The following is a 14840-nucleotide window of genomic DNA, read 5'->3' as shown; positions in this document are numbered from 1 at the left end:
GAGGAGAGGAGAGGAGAGGAGAGGAGAGGAGAGGAGAGGAGAGGAGAGAAAAGAAAGAAAGCGAGCAATGGAGCAGGGCTCGAGAGATGGCTTATCAAGTAAGGGCACTGGGATCCACTCAGAGGAAGGTGATAACTGGCTTCTACAAGTTGTCTTCTGACCTCCAGATGTGTTTCATGCCACATGTGCCTACATTCTACACACACACACACCACACACGAAGGAACGTCATCATTTTGGAATGAAGAAAGGAAGGGAAGAGAAGGGGGAAGAAGGAAAAGGAAAGGAAAGGAACTTATCATGGTTGTGCGTTCAGGGCTCTTTCTGGAGGAGTTGGAACAGAAGCCCACTGTGACTGGTGTCACAGCCTCATGCATAGTCTCACCCTGGTGCCAAGGGAGACTATTAGTCTCTCTGAGGATTCTTTCTCTATGGAAATCACAGTCATTTCTAGTCCTGAGGATTATGGGGGCCACCCGTGAGCAACATCTACAACTCCATCATGGCTGAGAGGGGCCCTTGCAGGGCCCATGGAGCTAGTGGTTGAGGGGAGAGTGCTGACTAACCACTTTCGAAAGCAGGAAATTTCCATTGACCTGTAGTCAGGGACACCTCCCTGCCCCTGGCAGCTTCCCTTTCTCCTTATTGGAATGTGCCAAATTCCTCAGCTCTGAGTTTATGAACCTTGGGGCTGCCTGGAGAGAAGACTGCACTGGGGCAGGGTTGCTGGTGTGTGGCAGGGAGCGATCCCTGTGTAAGCCCCCCCCCCTCAAGTCACGTGGCTCTTTAATGGCTTCAGGCTGCATCCCATATTGCGGCTGACTCCTATTCACACTCTTCTTCTTGCCCGTGGAATGTACCAGCATGATGCATCTCCTCATTCACTCTGAAAAAAACAAAGGAGTTTGTTTTGCATAACGTATTTAAAACCCAGAGTTAAACTGTACAGCTATAGCATGCAAAAGGACACAAGCAACAAACACGTGGGGATCCTTGCCTCCACAGCAGAATGATGCTGGCGGTGGGTCAAGGCCTGCTCCGCACTGCCGTGGGTTTTGTTCTTTTGGTGACAAGCTGAATAAAAAGATTTAAGTTCTTTTCAGAAGCAAGAAGATTTTACTGCAGGGCTAAAGTCACAAAGCCTGGCGAGGCTGATTTCGGGTTCGGTGTTGAGGCATGGCTGCACCCCAACAGGGATACCCAGGGGTGGCATGGTTATTGTGAGGCAAAAAGATGGCTGGTGACCTTTGACATGAACACACAACAATAAAACCAGGCCAAAGCTAAAGCTTCCACACTGTTTTCACTTTAGCAGCCCGAGGACAGTTATGAGCCACCATTACCTGATGTGAGAGGCACGAGGTTGTGCCTGACACATAGTGGGTGGTCAGCTGATGTTCATTTAGGACATGGTTTTTACCCAGTTTATTAATGATTAGTTCCATGTTTCCTAAACCAGTACAGATCAGAAAGGCTTCCTTAAATGTTAAGAACCCCACAGGGCCCTGTGAGATGGCTCAGAGGGTACGTGCTTGATGCTAAGCCTGACAACCTCTCAAGTTGTCCCCTGACCTCAATACAAGCCCAGGGACATACATGCACAAAGTATATAAATATTGAAACAACAACAAAAAAAGAGAGCGAAACCTGATATACATCATAAAATGGGGAAATTAGGGGTTCATACTGGGGAGTGGAGCAGATATTTGGGTACTAATGACACTTGGTAATGTCGAGTAATGACAGTTGGTCATTACTCCATTATCACCACCACAGGCTTCCCAGTGTCTTCAGCAAGTTTGCTCAGACTCAGTGTCATGGCATCTTGGGTAATTCTTTGTTGGAGCAGCTCCATACATCGTAGGATGGCTAGGAGAGATGCCAGTATCACCTCCCCCTCCTGGTTATGAGAATCAAAATTATTTCTTGACAGACATTGCTTAATGTCCCCTTGGGGAATAGAATGATCCCTGGCTAAGAGTCACTGGTAGAGAGCCATCTGCAAGGTACCCACAGTGGGTCTCTGTTTGCCCTCCACGCCATGAAACACTCAGCGAGGTGTTTCCTGACAAGGCCAAGCAGGGTCACCCAGAGATTCTGGGCCCACTGGAAAGTCTAGTAAGTCTGGGTGTTAGGGTAGTTAGCAGCTCCTTAGGTACCTTCTGCTTCAGCCATGACAGAGATGATGGCACATTCCTGTAATTCTAGCCCTTGGGAGGCTAAAGTGGGGAGATCAAGAGTTCAGAGCTAGCAAGAGCAGTCTCAAAAACAAACAATGTGTGTGTGTGTGTGTGTGTGTGAGAGAGAGAGACTGAGTAAAATATTTAGAAAGTGTTAGTGCATATCACAGCAGCCAAGTGAGGACCAGTTTACTCACGTGAAGAGAAGAAATGCAGTTGTACGTGAAGGAACTACTTAACCAAGTCCCCACTCTTATCTAGTCTTTGGTTCTAAGGTTCATTGCTATTGTGTGGCCATTTAGAGCCTCTTGAGTAGTAACTTGTTTTTTGCTAAGAACAAATAGTTAATATGAAGTTTAATGTATGGTGTGTATAGTTTTGAGACTCATGAGCACCGTTAACTACTTTGGGTTTTCACATTGGCATTGATAAAAACTAATTAGGGCTGGTGAGATGGCTCAGCGGGTAAGAGCACCCAACTGTTCTTCCAAAAGTGCAGAGTTCAAATCCCAGTAACCACATGGTGGCTCACAACCATCCTTAACAAGATCTGTCGCCCTCTTCTGGAGTGTCTGAAGACAGCTACAGTGTAATAAATAATAAATAAATAAATCTTTAAAAAACCTAATTAATATATAAATACTAGCTGATAACACCCACATATTGGCCAGTTCCTCCTTTTCATGTGTTATTATTTATACACCATGCTATGCAAGATGGTCTGAATATACCACAACGATGTGACACTCGCACAGACCTCCTTGCAAGTTTTCTTGGGATTAGTTTGACTGGCTCTTGCCCTCATGATTCCTGTAGGAATCTGAAAGTTAACTAAATGAGCTGTTATCCACATTCTTCTTCCTGCTCAGAAACCTGAAATTGAGAGACTTGTAGAAAATTGGACACCTTGGCCATTCTTTATCTTAATGCTCGGGAAAACACAAACCAGTTGCGAATGGTTCTCACTCAATCTGTTGTGGTGACTGTTAGCAGATGTGGAAGCCATGTTCAGTTGCTCATCAGACTTTGAGATCCTTGCCCTGACCCTGAAACCTATTTGCACACTTACTAACACTTCCTCTGTGACATCAACACAGCACAGTAATGACTTCTGACACAATTGATTCACGTTACATTGGTTCCAGGACCACCTCCCTGTACCAAAATCTCCAGATATTTGTGTCCCTCACAAAATGGCGTCGTGTTTGTATGTAAGCTACACGTTCCCCTGAAGACTTTAAATTTTTCCAGGGTTACAGATAGAATACATACTGTGCAAAGAGTACTTACTGATTAGGAAATGGCATAGCTAAAACCTTTTAAACTTTTAAAACTTTCCATCTTTGTCAAGAGAGGTGCTGTGTTTCCCTTAAATGTCCAGTTCCAGACACGGCACTGGTATTCATATGTGTTGAGAGAGGTGCTGCTGTGCTCCTGGTCAGTCCACAGACATGGCAACATAGAAACAGAGACTGGAGGGACTCAGAAGTTTGGCCTTTAGTGGAGGTCTTCTTGGGGTTATCTGGAAGAAGTGGGTTTGGAATTGCTTGAGTCAGCTCTTCGGGAGCTTGCCTCTGCCACATCTGCCTGCATGTCAGAGAGAAGAGACAAATTAGATATGATGGTGAAGTCTAGCTCGGGCTCCCTCTAAGTCTGGTTTGACTCTGGGTAACGATGTCATGTTAACTATAAGTTCTGTTTGTTCCAGGTTTCAGAGGGTTCTGTGGTCCAGTTTTCATCAGGAAACTTCTCCTTGACAGCAGAGACCGAGGAAAGGAGTTTCCCTCAAGAAAATGAGAATCTGCTACACTGGGCCCAAAAGGAGTATGGAGCGGTGACTTCATTCACCGAACTCAAGCTAGCAAGGAACATCTACATTAAAGTGGGAGAAGGTAAATGCTGCATGGCTTCTGTTAGTGGCAGATTTATAACTGTTGTTTGTTTGTTTGCCTTTCTGAGTCCAGGTGCCCAGAGCCAGGCATGGTAGAGGATCCCAGAATCCCGGAACTGGCAGAGACCTAAGAGGTGTCATGAGAACTCTTCTCCTACACCACTTCCTTGGTTTTCCTTCTGCCGGAATGGGACTGGTTATAACCAGCTGAGAGTTAGGGAGCAGTGTGGCTGAGAGGAAAAGAGGTTGTTGTGTAGGATTTAGAACACAGTCAAGCACAGAATTCAGAGTAAGCAAGTGGCTAAGTGTCAGGGAGGGAACAGCAGTGTCAAGGGATGCACTGAAGGAGGCAGGATGGGTTAGACAGCGGGGGCAGCTTCTTACCTGTGATCCTGCAAATGCTTTAGGCCAGTGTCCCTTTCTGATGTTCGGAGATCAGTTAAATTTTTGTCATTGGGCTGGTGAGATGGCTCAGTGGGTAAGAGCACCCGACTGTTCTTCCAAAGGTCTGGAGTTCAAATCCCAGCAACCACATGGTGGCTCATAACCATCCGTAACAAGATCTGACGCCCTCTTCTGGAGTGTCTGAAGATAGCTACAGTGTACTTACATATAATAAATAAATAAAAAAATAAATAAAAAAAGATTCTGTTAAAAAAAAAATTTTGTCATTAACAGAGGGGAAAGTATTCAAGTACATTTGTAATACTAATGCTTGTTACAAGGACGAGTTCTTGAAAAAAGGAACAACATGCTTTGATAAGAGATAGACCGTTTTAAGTTCTGTGCCTTGCAGAAAGATAAAATTTCCAGCAACTCAATTTTGAAAGCTTATTTTTTAAAAGCATTTTAAAATTAGTTTTAGTTGGGAGTATTTGGGACTTCATCCACCCTCAAAAGTCACTTGGCAATAATGAGACCTGCTGACATCAGCTGTGTAAATAATACTGCAGCTCTTCTGCTGCCCCCCTGAATCTGACAGTAGCTGTTACCCCTTCCCTAGATGTTTCGCGGGGGTTAGGGGATTTTGGATGCTTGGTCCCCCATCTTGGGTCTGGGCTGGTTTAAAGTAAAAATGAGCCATTATTGGTGTATAAAGGTGAGTCACTAGGGCTGGTGAGATGGCTCAGTGGGTAAGAGCACCCGACTGCTCTTCCGAAGGTCTGGAGTTCAAATCCCAGCAACCACATGGTGGCTCATAACCATCCATAACAAGATTTGACGCCCTCTTCTGGAGTGTCTGAAGACGGCTACAGTGTACTTACATATAATAAATAAATAAATCTTAAAAAAAAAAAAAAAGGTGAGTCACTAGTGATGTGTAAAGATAAGCCACCATTGGTGTGTAATGGTAAGCCACCATTGGTGTGTAAATGGTGTGTCACCATTGGTGTGTTGGCTACATGCAGATGCATATCTGGAGTTGTCACATGTCCAAGGAGGGGGCATTGTTTCTGTTATTCTCTACAGAGTTTAGGGGAAGGGTAAGTGGATGTACTCTGATCCACATTACTAGAAAGTGGCAAAGCCAGTTCTCAACCGTAGACTTCCTCACTCCTGTGTCTAACGCGGTTACCTGATGCTGTGCTTAAAGTCTTAGCCACGTAAGCACATGCCCAGAAGGAAGGTGAGCTGCTGATCAGAACGTGCCCACTGACCTGAGGAGGACTTTAGAGGGGAGTTGGGTTTGAGCAGCCTAAGTTTGTTCCTAGATTCTTGTGGTGGTCAGGCCTCACTGGGACAAAGAGATTTTAAAACATGTCTTAATAAAGGCTGAAAGCCAGCACCCTGTCTCTCTGAAGCAGAATCTAGTAGCATGAAGGGATAGAGGGATAACAATTCTTGGATTGTTAGAACAAGGAGATTTGGAGTGGAAGCATGTGGAATGTTGGACCCTGTTTCCTTGACAATGTGTATAGCACAGACGTCACCTGCCCCAGGATCTGCAACACTCAAGTAACTGAGCTCCACACTGAGAGGAAGCACGAGGAAAATACCCGGTGCCCAGTAAAGTAAAAACTGGTCGACTCCTCGAGTATCCCTAGCATCCCCTAAAACTTGGCTCCAGCCATCAGTTGGGTCCAAGTCACTGGTCCATGTCACGGAAGGGAGCAGTCTCGGGGAGAGGGGAGCACCACTGTTCTGTGAAGCTCGTAGACCCCGGGCAGTGTTAGCAACGACCACTTTGCTTCAGGATGACTAGTTAGCTTTCTGAACAAGGACCCTAGCTGCGAGTCTCTTCTTGCTCAAACCGCACTGGTTCTGAGAGTGTGACGACCGTGTCAGGAGCATCACTGTTACTGAGCACCTTGTTGGAAATACCATCTTGTGGCTCAGTCTTGGCCAGCTAAATTAGAAACGGGGATGGGGTCAGCAAAGTGTGTTTCCATGAGCCGTCCAGGTGGTGGTACTCACTATCGACAGAGTGAAGGAGCGGAGTGAAAACTGCTGGCTCTTATCTGAGCGCCGTGTCTTAGCGCATAGGCCTTCACGGCAGGAAATAGAGCCTTTGCATGACTTCCAAGGCTCATTGCTGCTCTCAGAGCAGATAGTTCTGGGTCTCAGGGTCATTAGCCATGATACCTTCACCATCCCTACCAAGCTTAAGAGGTTATACCTGCGGATCACCTGCCTGTGGTTCCCTTCTACTTGGCACTGGGTATAAGCTTTTATACCAACCATGTGGAAAGGCACTTGAGCTGAGAGACTCCACACCATAAAATGTGATCAGCTCTTTCAGCTTGGTTGACAGTGGCATGTGGGACTGAAGCCCTTAATAATCGCAGTTTTTAGACAGTTAAACTTTTCCAAGCAGCTCACCAACCTGAGGAGATATTTTTCTATTTGTCTCAAATTTCACATCGACGTTGGTGGACTCAAGAAGCCTATACGGTGTGTCTATTATGTGCCAGCTGCACGCTGGGCGCACCTGTGTAGGAACTGCAAGCCATAGTCCCAGGAGGGTCCTAGTCTCTTGAGTCTTCTAGCCCATACACAGCTCCTGATTCTCAATTAGATTTCAGCCCTGCAGTCCTGCTATCATTTTCTGTCTTGTGAACTGGGGGGAGGCATCACAGGACTGCAGCTGTGAAGTACACATTCTTCATCTGTACATCTGGAAAAATCCTTAGCAGATGTGGAGGAGGGCCGCTCCAAAACCTGAATTGTTAAGCTGTGGGCTGTTTCCTTGGAGGAGGTTTGCAGAAAAGAATGCAAGATTCTTGAGCCAATGCTCTCTTGCAGCAGTCACACAAGCAGGGGCCATATTAACTACCGTAGTGCCGCCTGTTCTGAGGTGCTCTGGGGATATTGCAGTGGTTGGAGCTGTGGTGCCACAGTGTGAGTTGTGCAGGGTTAGGGAGGGCAGTGTCAGCCCAGCCTTAGAATCTTAAAATCTCATCCCCTATTTTTAGGTGAGGCTTCCATATGGAGGTGAACCCCCAGCACCCCATCCTTAAAATTTAAAAGACACAAGCCTGTCTCACCAAAGTGCCAGGTCTGGTTCATTCCCCTTCTGAAAATCTGGCTTCTCCTAAAACTTCCTGGACACCGGTCCCAGCTGTCACTGTGCCAGCAACTTCACTCGGGTTCTGCTTAAAACATTTAAGCCACAAGATGGAAATCCCATCAGGTGTAGTGCTCTGTAAACAGCATGTGTCACGGGGGGAGTGTCTTCAGAGTCTTGGGGCTGGAATATCTCTTTCCCTGTGGAAGTGGTGAGCAGCCCTCAGCCAGTGGTATTTTCAAAAGCACCGTGAAAGTGGGAAAGAGATCTGTGGGCCAGAGAACCAATAGCTACTTGTATCAAAGCTGCAAGTGCCCCAGGAGAAGTCTATAGGATTAAAAATGGATTCAATATTGTGGGTACTCATGGAACTACCTGGCTAGGTTGGGACCTTCTGGTAGACAGATGACAGTCTTAAGTCTGCAGCCCAGTGGAGAAGCTGTGGTCTAGGAGAGCAGGAGTGACTGAGGTTATCTAGAGAAAGTAGACAAAGAGAGGATTGCGATTCTGAGTCTTGATTATGTAGCCCAACATAGGTTTCCAGCTGCATACATTTCCCTGTATATGCCATGATGTCATTTTTTTCTCATAGCTGTCTATCTTTGTTGGTGTTTTGTTTTTTGAGATAGGTCTGTAGTCCAGGCTGCCCTCAGACTTGCTATGTAGCTAAGGATGCTTGTAAACTTCTACCTTTCCTCGCCTCCACCTCCCGAGTGCTGAGTGCGTGCTGCAGAACCTTATACACGATCCTGAATCTGGAACCCAGGGCATTTTGTATGCTAGGCAAACATGTTACCAACAGAGCTACACTCCCCAGCTCAGGGCTGGGAGTCTTAGGCTTGGCTGACATTTACAGAGCTTCAGAAAGGAAAGATGTCCGTGTCCCACGTGATACCCTGAATCAGATTCTGAGGGACAGAATCCTAAGAGGTGGTTCTGACCTGGATCAAAGACAGAGGACCACTCTAGTGAAAAAGAGTAGGACACAGCAGGGGTCAGAGCATATGAACAGGGGCAAGAAAGGAGTGGGCATAGGCAATAAAAAGCCACTAGCACTGGCCAGCAGAAGGCCCCTGGTAGCCAGGGTGGAAGGCATGGCTGAGCAGTAACTGAGGCCACAGATGAGGTCCCTTCGGGCTTGTGGCTTCTGGTTCAGATTTAGCCTCAGTCAGCTACCACCTCTTTCCTTCCCGTCTGGACCCATAAACTCACCGGTTTGACCCCAGTGCCCTGCCTTTACTTTCAGATCAAGTGTTCCCTCCCACGTGTAACATAGGGAAGAATTTTCTCTCACTCAATTACCTTGCGGAGTACCTCCAACCCAAAGCTGCCGAAGGTTGTGTCCTGTCCGGTCAGCCCCACGAGAAGGAAGTACACATTATCGAGTTAATCTCCCCCAACTCCAATCCTTACAGGTGAGCACCCATGTGCACTCAAGTGCACCCATGTGTGCATGTATGTACATGTCTGTGTGAGTGTGTGTGTGTTATAACCTGAGAGGAGATGAAAGTAGAGATCTGTTCTCCCCTGATATGACGGTGAGAGCGGGGAGCAGCCCACTTTATTTGGAGAGAGGGAGGTGGCCATGCTTCAGGCGTGGATCACAGAAGAAGATAGCACTCAGCATGGTGATGTGGTTTGCATTGTCACCTGTTTGTAAGGATATATACATGCCAGAGGGTTCTTGAAGCCCCTTCTTAACTTCTGGGTTTAATTTTTAAGACATGATGGTTCTCCTTTGCCATCTCCTTTGACTGATGTCATCACTGTTGAAACACATTAGAGTTACAGAGTAGCCTTATTATCTATCACAGTTACCACTGTAATCTGCCTCTTTTGATTCAGTTATATTTATAATGTCCTCAGAGCAGGTATGCAACATGTATGTCTGTGTGTCTATGTGTGTGTGTACTGCATCTCATGGTACGCACCAAGGATCCATTAGATAGATAGCACAATCTGACACTTATAGAAGTTTGATTCTCCCTATGAAAATAATTAGATTTTGTTGTTTTTAAGGGGGGAAAAATAATAATTTTCTACTCCGACCTGTATTTCATATGGGCCAGTGACTCAAACTTTACCAGTTTTTTTTTTTTTTTTTTTTTTTGGTAGAGAGATTTTTGAAATGAGAAGTGTAATAGAGTTTCCATTTCAAAACTGAATAGACTACAGATTGTTTGGGTGAGAATCTGTTCCATGCCATGTACAGAACTCTGTGGAGGGACCTGGAGAGTGTGTGGACCTTCAGCTGGGCATCTGATCATTGTCTCACACGTGAAACCAAGACAGACTCTTCCCTCAAATTCGAAATGTTTACTAAAACGTTCACTTAGTAAAAACCATTTTCTCTCATGCTCAGTTTTTAGAAGTTTGTATTATGCTCATCAATTTTGTATCAATCGCTTGCTTGACCACTAATTTAAATAACTGTATATACAGAAGCTTGGGAAAGTAAGTGCAGATATGATTATTTAACTGTTACTGATGCTGTAATCAAAACTTACGTAAGTCAAGAGGCCTTTGGCCTTTTATTTATTCTGACATTTCCTGGAGCATGTGCTGGCATGCCTCCTACCCCTTCCCTCCTCCAGCCTCAGCCACCCACATCAGGTTTTGAAGGGCTTCTGCATCTAGGGACTTAGACGTTCCACAACAAAGGGCGAAGGCACAGAACCTTGCAAACAGACAGTTCTGCTTCAGAAGGAAACTCTTGGTGTGTTCAAGTCCCTTCAACTGGTGCAGCATTGAGGAGCCTTCCTCCCCCCCCTCTCTAGAGGAGAACCACAGCGGAGGCGGCTAATTAGCATCAGGCCTGCGATCCTATTGTTATGTAAACCCGTTTTGTTCAGCGTGCAACAGCAATCTGTTTTGCACATGTCATTTGCCTGGGATCCACGCCAGCATTTTAATCAACTGGCCAGACACTGGAAACACGAGGCTTGGAGCGGTGGCAGCCTTCTGGCTCAGGTCTTGACTTTGCCTTTGGTTTTTCACACACAGCACCTTCCAGGTGGATATAATAGTTGACATACGACCTGCTCGAGAGGATCCTGAGGTGATCAGAAACCTAGTCCTGATCTTGAAGTGCAAAAAATCTGTCAACTGGGTGATCAAGTCCTTTGACGTCAAGGGAAACTTGAAAGTTATCGTAAGTTGGTTGCTCATTTCTTGGTCTTGTTAAACAGCAATAATTTAAACTGTGGTTGTGTGTGTTATTTTTGCAAAGGTTCTGCCTCTTTGAACTTTCTAAGCTCTCTGTTAGTTTTCACTCTGCAAACTAGGTTGCTTCTGCTGGGCAGTCAATGTCGTGGCTAAAACATGGCCCTAGGGAGCATTGTAGACTTGGGTTTGAGTCTTGGGTCTATTACTTAAAAATTATGACCTTGGACAAGTTCTTAAAGCTCTCTGAACTCCAGCTACCTCGTTATGAAAGTTCTGACATGAGTACTTTCTAGTCTTAGTAAATATGAAGCCATGAACGTTTTTCATGTCTGCATATTCTTTAGAGGGTCAACCTCAGCACTTACTCTGGAACCAGGTGCATAGGGAGGAAGGAAAACCAAGCTGACCCCAGCCCATGCCGTAGACTTCCCTGTTGAGATAAATATGTGGTGTTGGGTGAATCTGGCTTGCATGCAACTTCCAGAAGTAATACTCTTGACAAAAAAGTAACCCTGGGCACTGAGTGTGTGTGGAGGGGGTAGGGGTGGCTTTGGATGGGACAGGATGGGATTGGGGGAGGGGTGTTGGTGCTCACTCAGTAAGTGACTTTATCCTGCAAGCTGCAATCCCAGGGCTGGAGTGTGAAAGTCAGAGACAAAAGAACCCTGTGAGCTCAGGGGCTGTCCACTCAGCCTAGCTGAATTGGTGAGCTCCTGGTTCCATGAGAGAGCAGATCCCAAAATTATTAGTCAGATAAAGATTCAAGGAAACACCTGCCGGGCGTGGTGGCGCACGCTTTTAATCCCAGCACTCGGGAGGCAGAGGCAGGCAGATTTCTGAGTTCGAGGCTAGCCTGGTCTACAGAGTGAGTTCCAGGACAGCCAAGGCTACACAGAGAAACCCTGTCTCGAAAAAAAACAAAAAAAAGAAAGAAAGAAAGAAAGAAAGCACCTGATGTTGACCTCTGATCTCCACAAACACATATGTGTACCCTACTCACACACATGTACATGCAGTACACATGATCCTTCCAAAAGTAACCAGCTTACCTCTAACATTGCTTCCCAAAGCTTCTGTGAGGGGCCTTTCTGGCTGACAGGCTAAGGCAAAGGTTCGTGTTGAAAAGTTGATTAAAGTTTGGTAAAATCAAGCTTATCTCAGATATAATTAGGGGAAAAAAAACAACCCTATTTGGCTTAATATTGGAGCAAAGTGTGTGTGTGTGTGTGTGTGTGTGTGAGAGAGAGAGAGAGAGAGAGAGAGAGAGAGAGAGATCTCCTTGGCATCTCTTTTGTAAGAGTCAAATATTTAATGTATTGTTAATTGACCAACTTCATTAATAGCTAAAATGGATTGTAGGCTTTTGGTGTTTTAGGAGAGTTAGGTTCTGTTGGTTCAGCGTTCCTCTGCACACAGCTCCTTCCATGTGCCCTGTATCCTTTTGCACACTGCACCTTCCATGTGATCAGCAGTGAGCAAAACCAACAGTTCCCTACAAGTCCAGTCACTTAGGTGACCTCCCAGAGGAACAGACAAAGCCAGGAGCTCATCTTCATTTAAAATACTTTTTCCTTATTCCTAGGGATTTTTATATTATTATTATTATTATTATTATTATTATTATTATTATTATTAATTTACTTAGACTTTGAAACAGTCCAAATTATCCATCAAATGCAGTCATGACACATGAAGCTGGTACTGAGTGCAAATCCTTGCCGTGATTTTCCAGGGTCACAGATATTTTGATTGCCTTCCCCTGGCATGGCGTGAGGGGTGGTGGCAACCTGGAGTGTCTGCTGCCTTTGCCGCCTGGCACACCGACCAACTGTTTTTAGTTTCAGAATAACAAAAACAGGAAAGGGAACCATGCTTTGAAAGGCAGAAAACATACGGTGCATTTTAATTCCCTGCTGGAGTTTGTATGTGCTCTCTCAGCCCTGACTGGCAGCTCTGCTGTCCCTGCGTGCATGCGCCTGGACCACAGCGGTTCTGGGCTTTGCTTGAATGTCCCTGTCTGTCAGAGGAGTCAGAGAGACTAAGAAAGGGGAGGAATAAGATTGGCCATCATCCCAAACAAGATCTGTTTATATTCCTCTCTCTGGCTGCACTCCTGTTCCAGGCCAGTTTTGGACAATACATGACAACATTGCTAAACAATTAGGTAACGTTTCATGGTGATCTTTTATTCCCCAGTCAGCTTCAGGTTCCTTGACTTCTAACTCCCTGCCCTAGACGTGAGTTGTGCCATGAGGAACAGTACATGCTAAGACAAAAGTTTAGGTTGCAGCTTAGGAAGGGAGAAATGGTCTTCCTTTCACAGACAACATGGTTAAATGAGAACAGTAAAGGACTCTGACTCAGTCACACGAAGCTGGATTCAAGCACCATCCCCAGCTGCCAGTTCATGGTGGACAGTACGACTGAACGTGGTGTAACCGTGAAATGGGACACTGTGACACCTCTCACTCATTGTGGGGTTTAGCTGAGCTCATTCACTCACCCAGCAAGTATTTGTTAATGGCGTATAGGGTCTCTCGTTAAAACACACAGGCACATGGAGCATTCTCAACTACTTGTGTTACCCGGTCTGTGCGTCACAGCCTCTTTCTCACCAGCAGAGCAATGGTAGACCCTGGCCCCTGTGTTCAAGGAAGACTAACTTAGGAAAATACATGCAAAGGTCTATCACAGACCTGCTGTACAGACTCACCTTCCTTCCATAAGCGCTCCCTTGAAGAATTTGTCCACAGGAAACTCAAAGGGCTTCATTAACCAAGGTGAAAACAGGAGATCTACCAAAGTTCATATGACCCCGAAAGAATAATGCCAGCAGCACACACGTGTGGCTGTGGGTGGGTTTGTTAGAAGCACAGCATAGGCAGCAGTGGGAAGTGGTCAGAGAGATAGGGAGGCTATGCAACAAGATCACCTGCATTGAAGTGTGGTTCTGGCCCCTTCCGCAGATCCTCCCCATGGCCCTGACCCAGTCACTTCAACAGCAGGGAGAACCCCGGAACAGAAAAGAGGAGGGGACTTCTTAGAGGTCAGAGAGGTGGCCTGCTGCCTAATCTAAGGACCAGAGCTCTGTCCCTGGTATGCACTTGGTGGAAGGAGAGGGTCAGCTCCTGCAAATGGTCTTTCAAGCTCCACATAGGCACATGCAAATGTGCATGCACGTGTTGCGCGCACACACACACAATGATGAAATCATAATAAACTTAAAAGCTAAGTTTTCTCTTGTTCTCTTTGATGAAGCCTACTCTTAGAAACGATGCTAGTTTAAAGGCGGTGTGCATATCCTCAGCACGTCTACTCTCCGTTAAGCCCTTCTCTTCACCATTGTGAAGGCATGGGGCAGAGCCCCTTCCACCCAACCCAGCTACTAGTTCACAAAACGGAGCTGAAGATAATGGTGGTGGTATTTGGGGAAACACCCTTTGAGCACCCTTGGCTGCACTACGTTGGGAAAGTCCGGAGAGTCCTAGGAACACAGAGACAGGAATTTACTCAATGCTGAGAACCAGCTTGCCTCCCGTCACCCTGCTGCTCTCCTAGTGCAGAGTGATGTCTGATCTTTTCAGTTCCAAGCCACAATTAACGTGAATCACACTGACAGCTTCTATGTTTAATGTGGAAAGGCGTGAACAGATTATTCTGTCCTGGTGCAGCAGAACAGGTGGCCATTGAGATGATGAGATTCTGGAAATACAGTATTTTCTCAGCTGTCTGACAACATGAAAGTCTAGGGCAGATGAGGCCAGGCAGTATTGTTTAGGCCAAGGTTGCGGTTCCAGCCAGTCAAAACACATGCTGCTTTGAAGGACTGCGAGGTGCTGCACCTCAGAAGGCTGGCTGAGTGAAGCTCTGAGAGCTGCTGGCTCTTATTATTTCAGCCCGATTCCTGCTTTATCTCATTCCATTTTCAATCCTGTCCCCCCCCTCTCTTTCTTTCTCCCTTCTCCCTATCTTTCTCTCCTTTTCTTGTACTCTCTCCCCCTCTCTCTCCCTTTCTCTTTCCCCCTTTCTCTTGCCTACAGCCCTCTCTTTCACTCTCTCCCTTCCTCCCTCCCTCTCTCCTCCTCCTCCTCCTCCTCCT

General features: G+C 46.1%; 1 protein-coding gene across 1 annotated transcript in view; it reads left to right on the top strand.

Annotated features, from left to right (window-relative positions):
• Positions 1-14840, top strand: part of Tgfbr3 (transforming growth factor beta receptor 3) — a 179723-nt gene that overhangs the window by 128823 nt on the left and 36060 nt on the right. The window contains exons 5-7 of the mRNA XM_021210902.1: positions 3889-4072; positions 8823-8991; positions 10580-10727. Of these exons, the coding sequence (XP_021066561.1) occupies positions 3889-4072; positions 8823-8991; positions 10580-10727 (501 nt within the window). The remainder of the gene's footprint in view (positions 1-3888; positions 4073-8822; positions 8992-10579; positions 10728-14840) is intronic.

The sequence above is a fragment of the Mus pahari genome, chromosome 13, assembly GCF_900095145.1.
Source record: "Mus pahari chromosome 13, PAHARI_EIJ_v1.1, whole genome shotgun sequence".
Taxonomy (NCBI): Eukaryota; Metazoa; Chordata; class Mammalia; order Rodentia; family Muridae; genus Mus; species Mus pahari.
The sequence above is the reverse complement of the archived record's forward strand: the minus strand, read 5'-3'. Positions and strand labels throughout refer to the sequence as shown.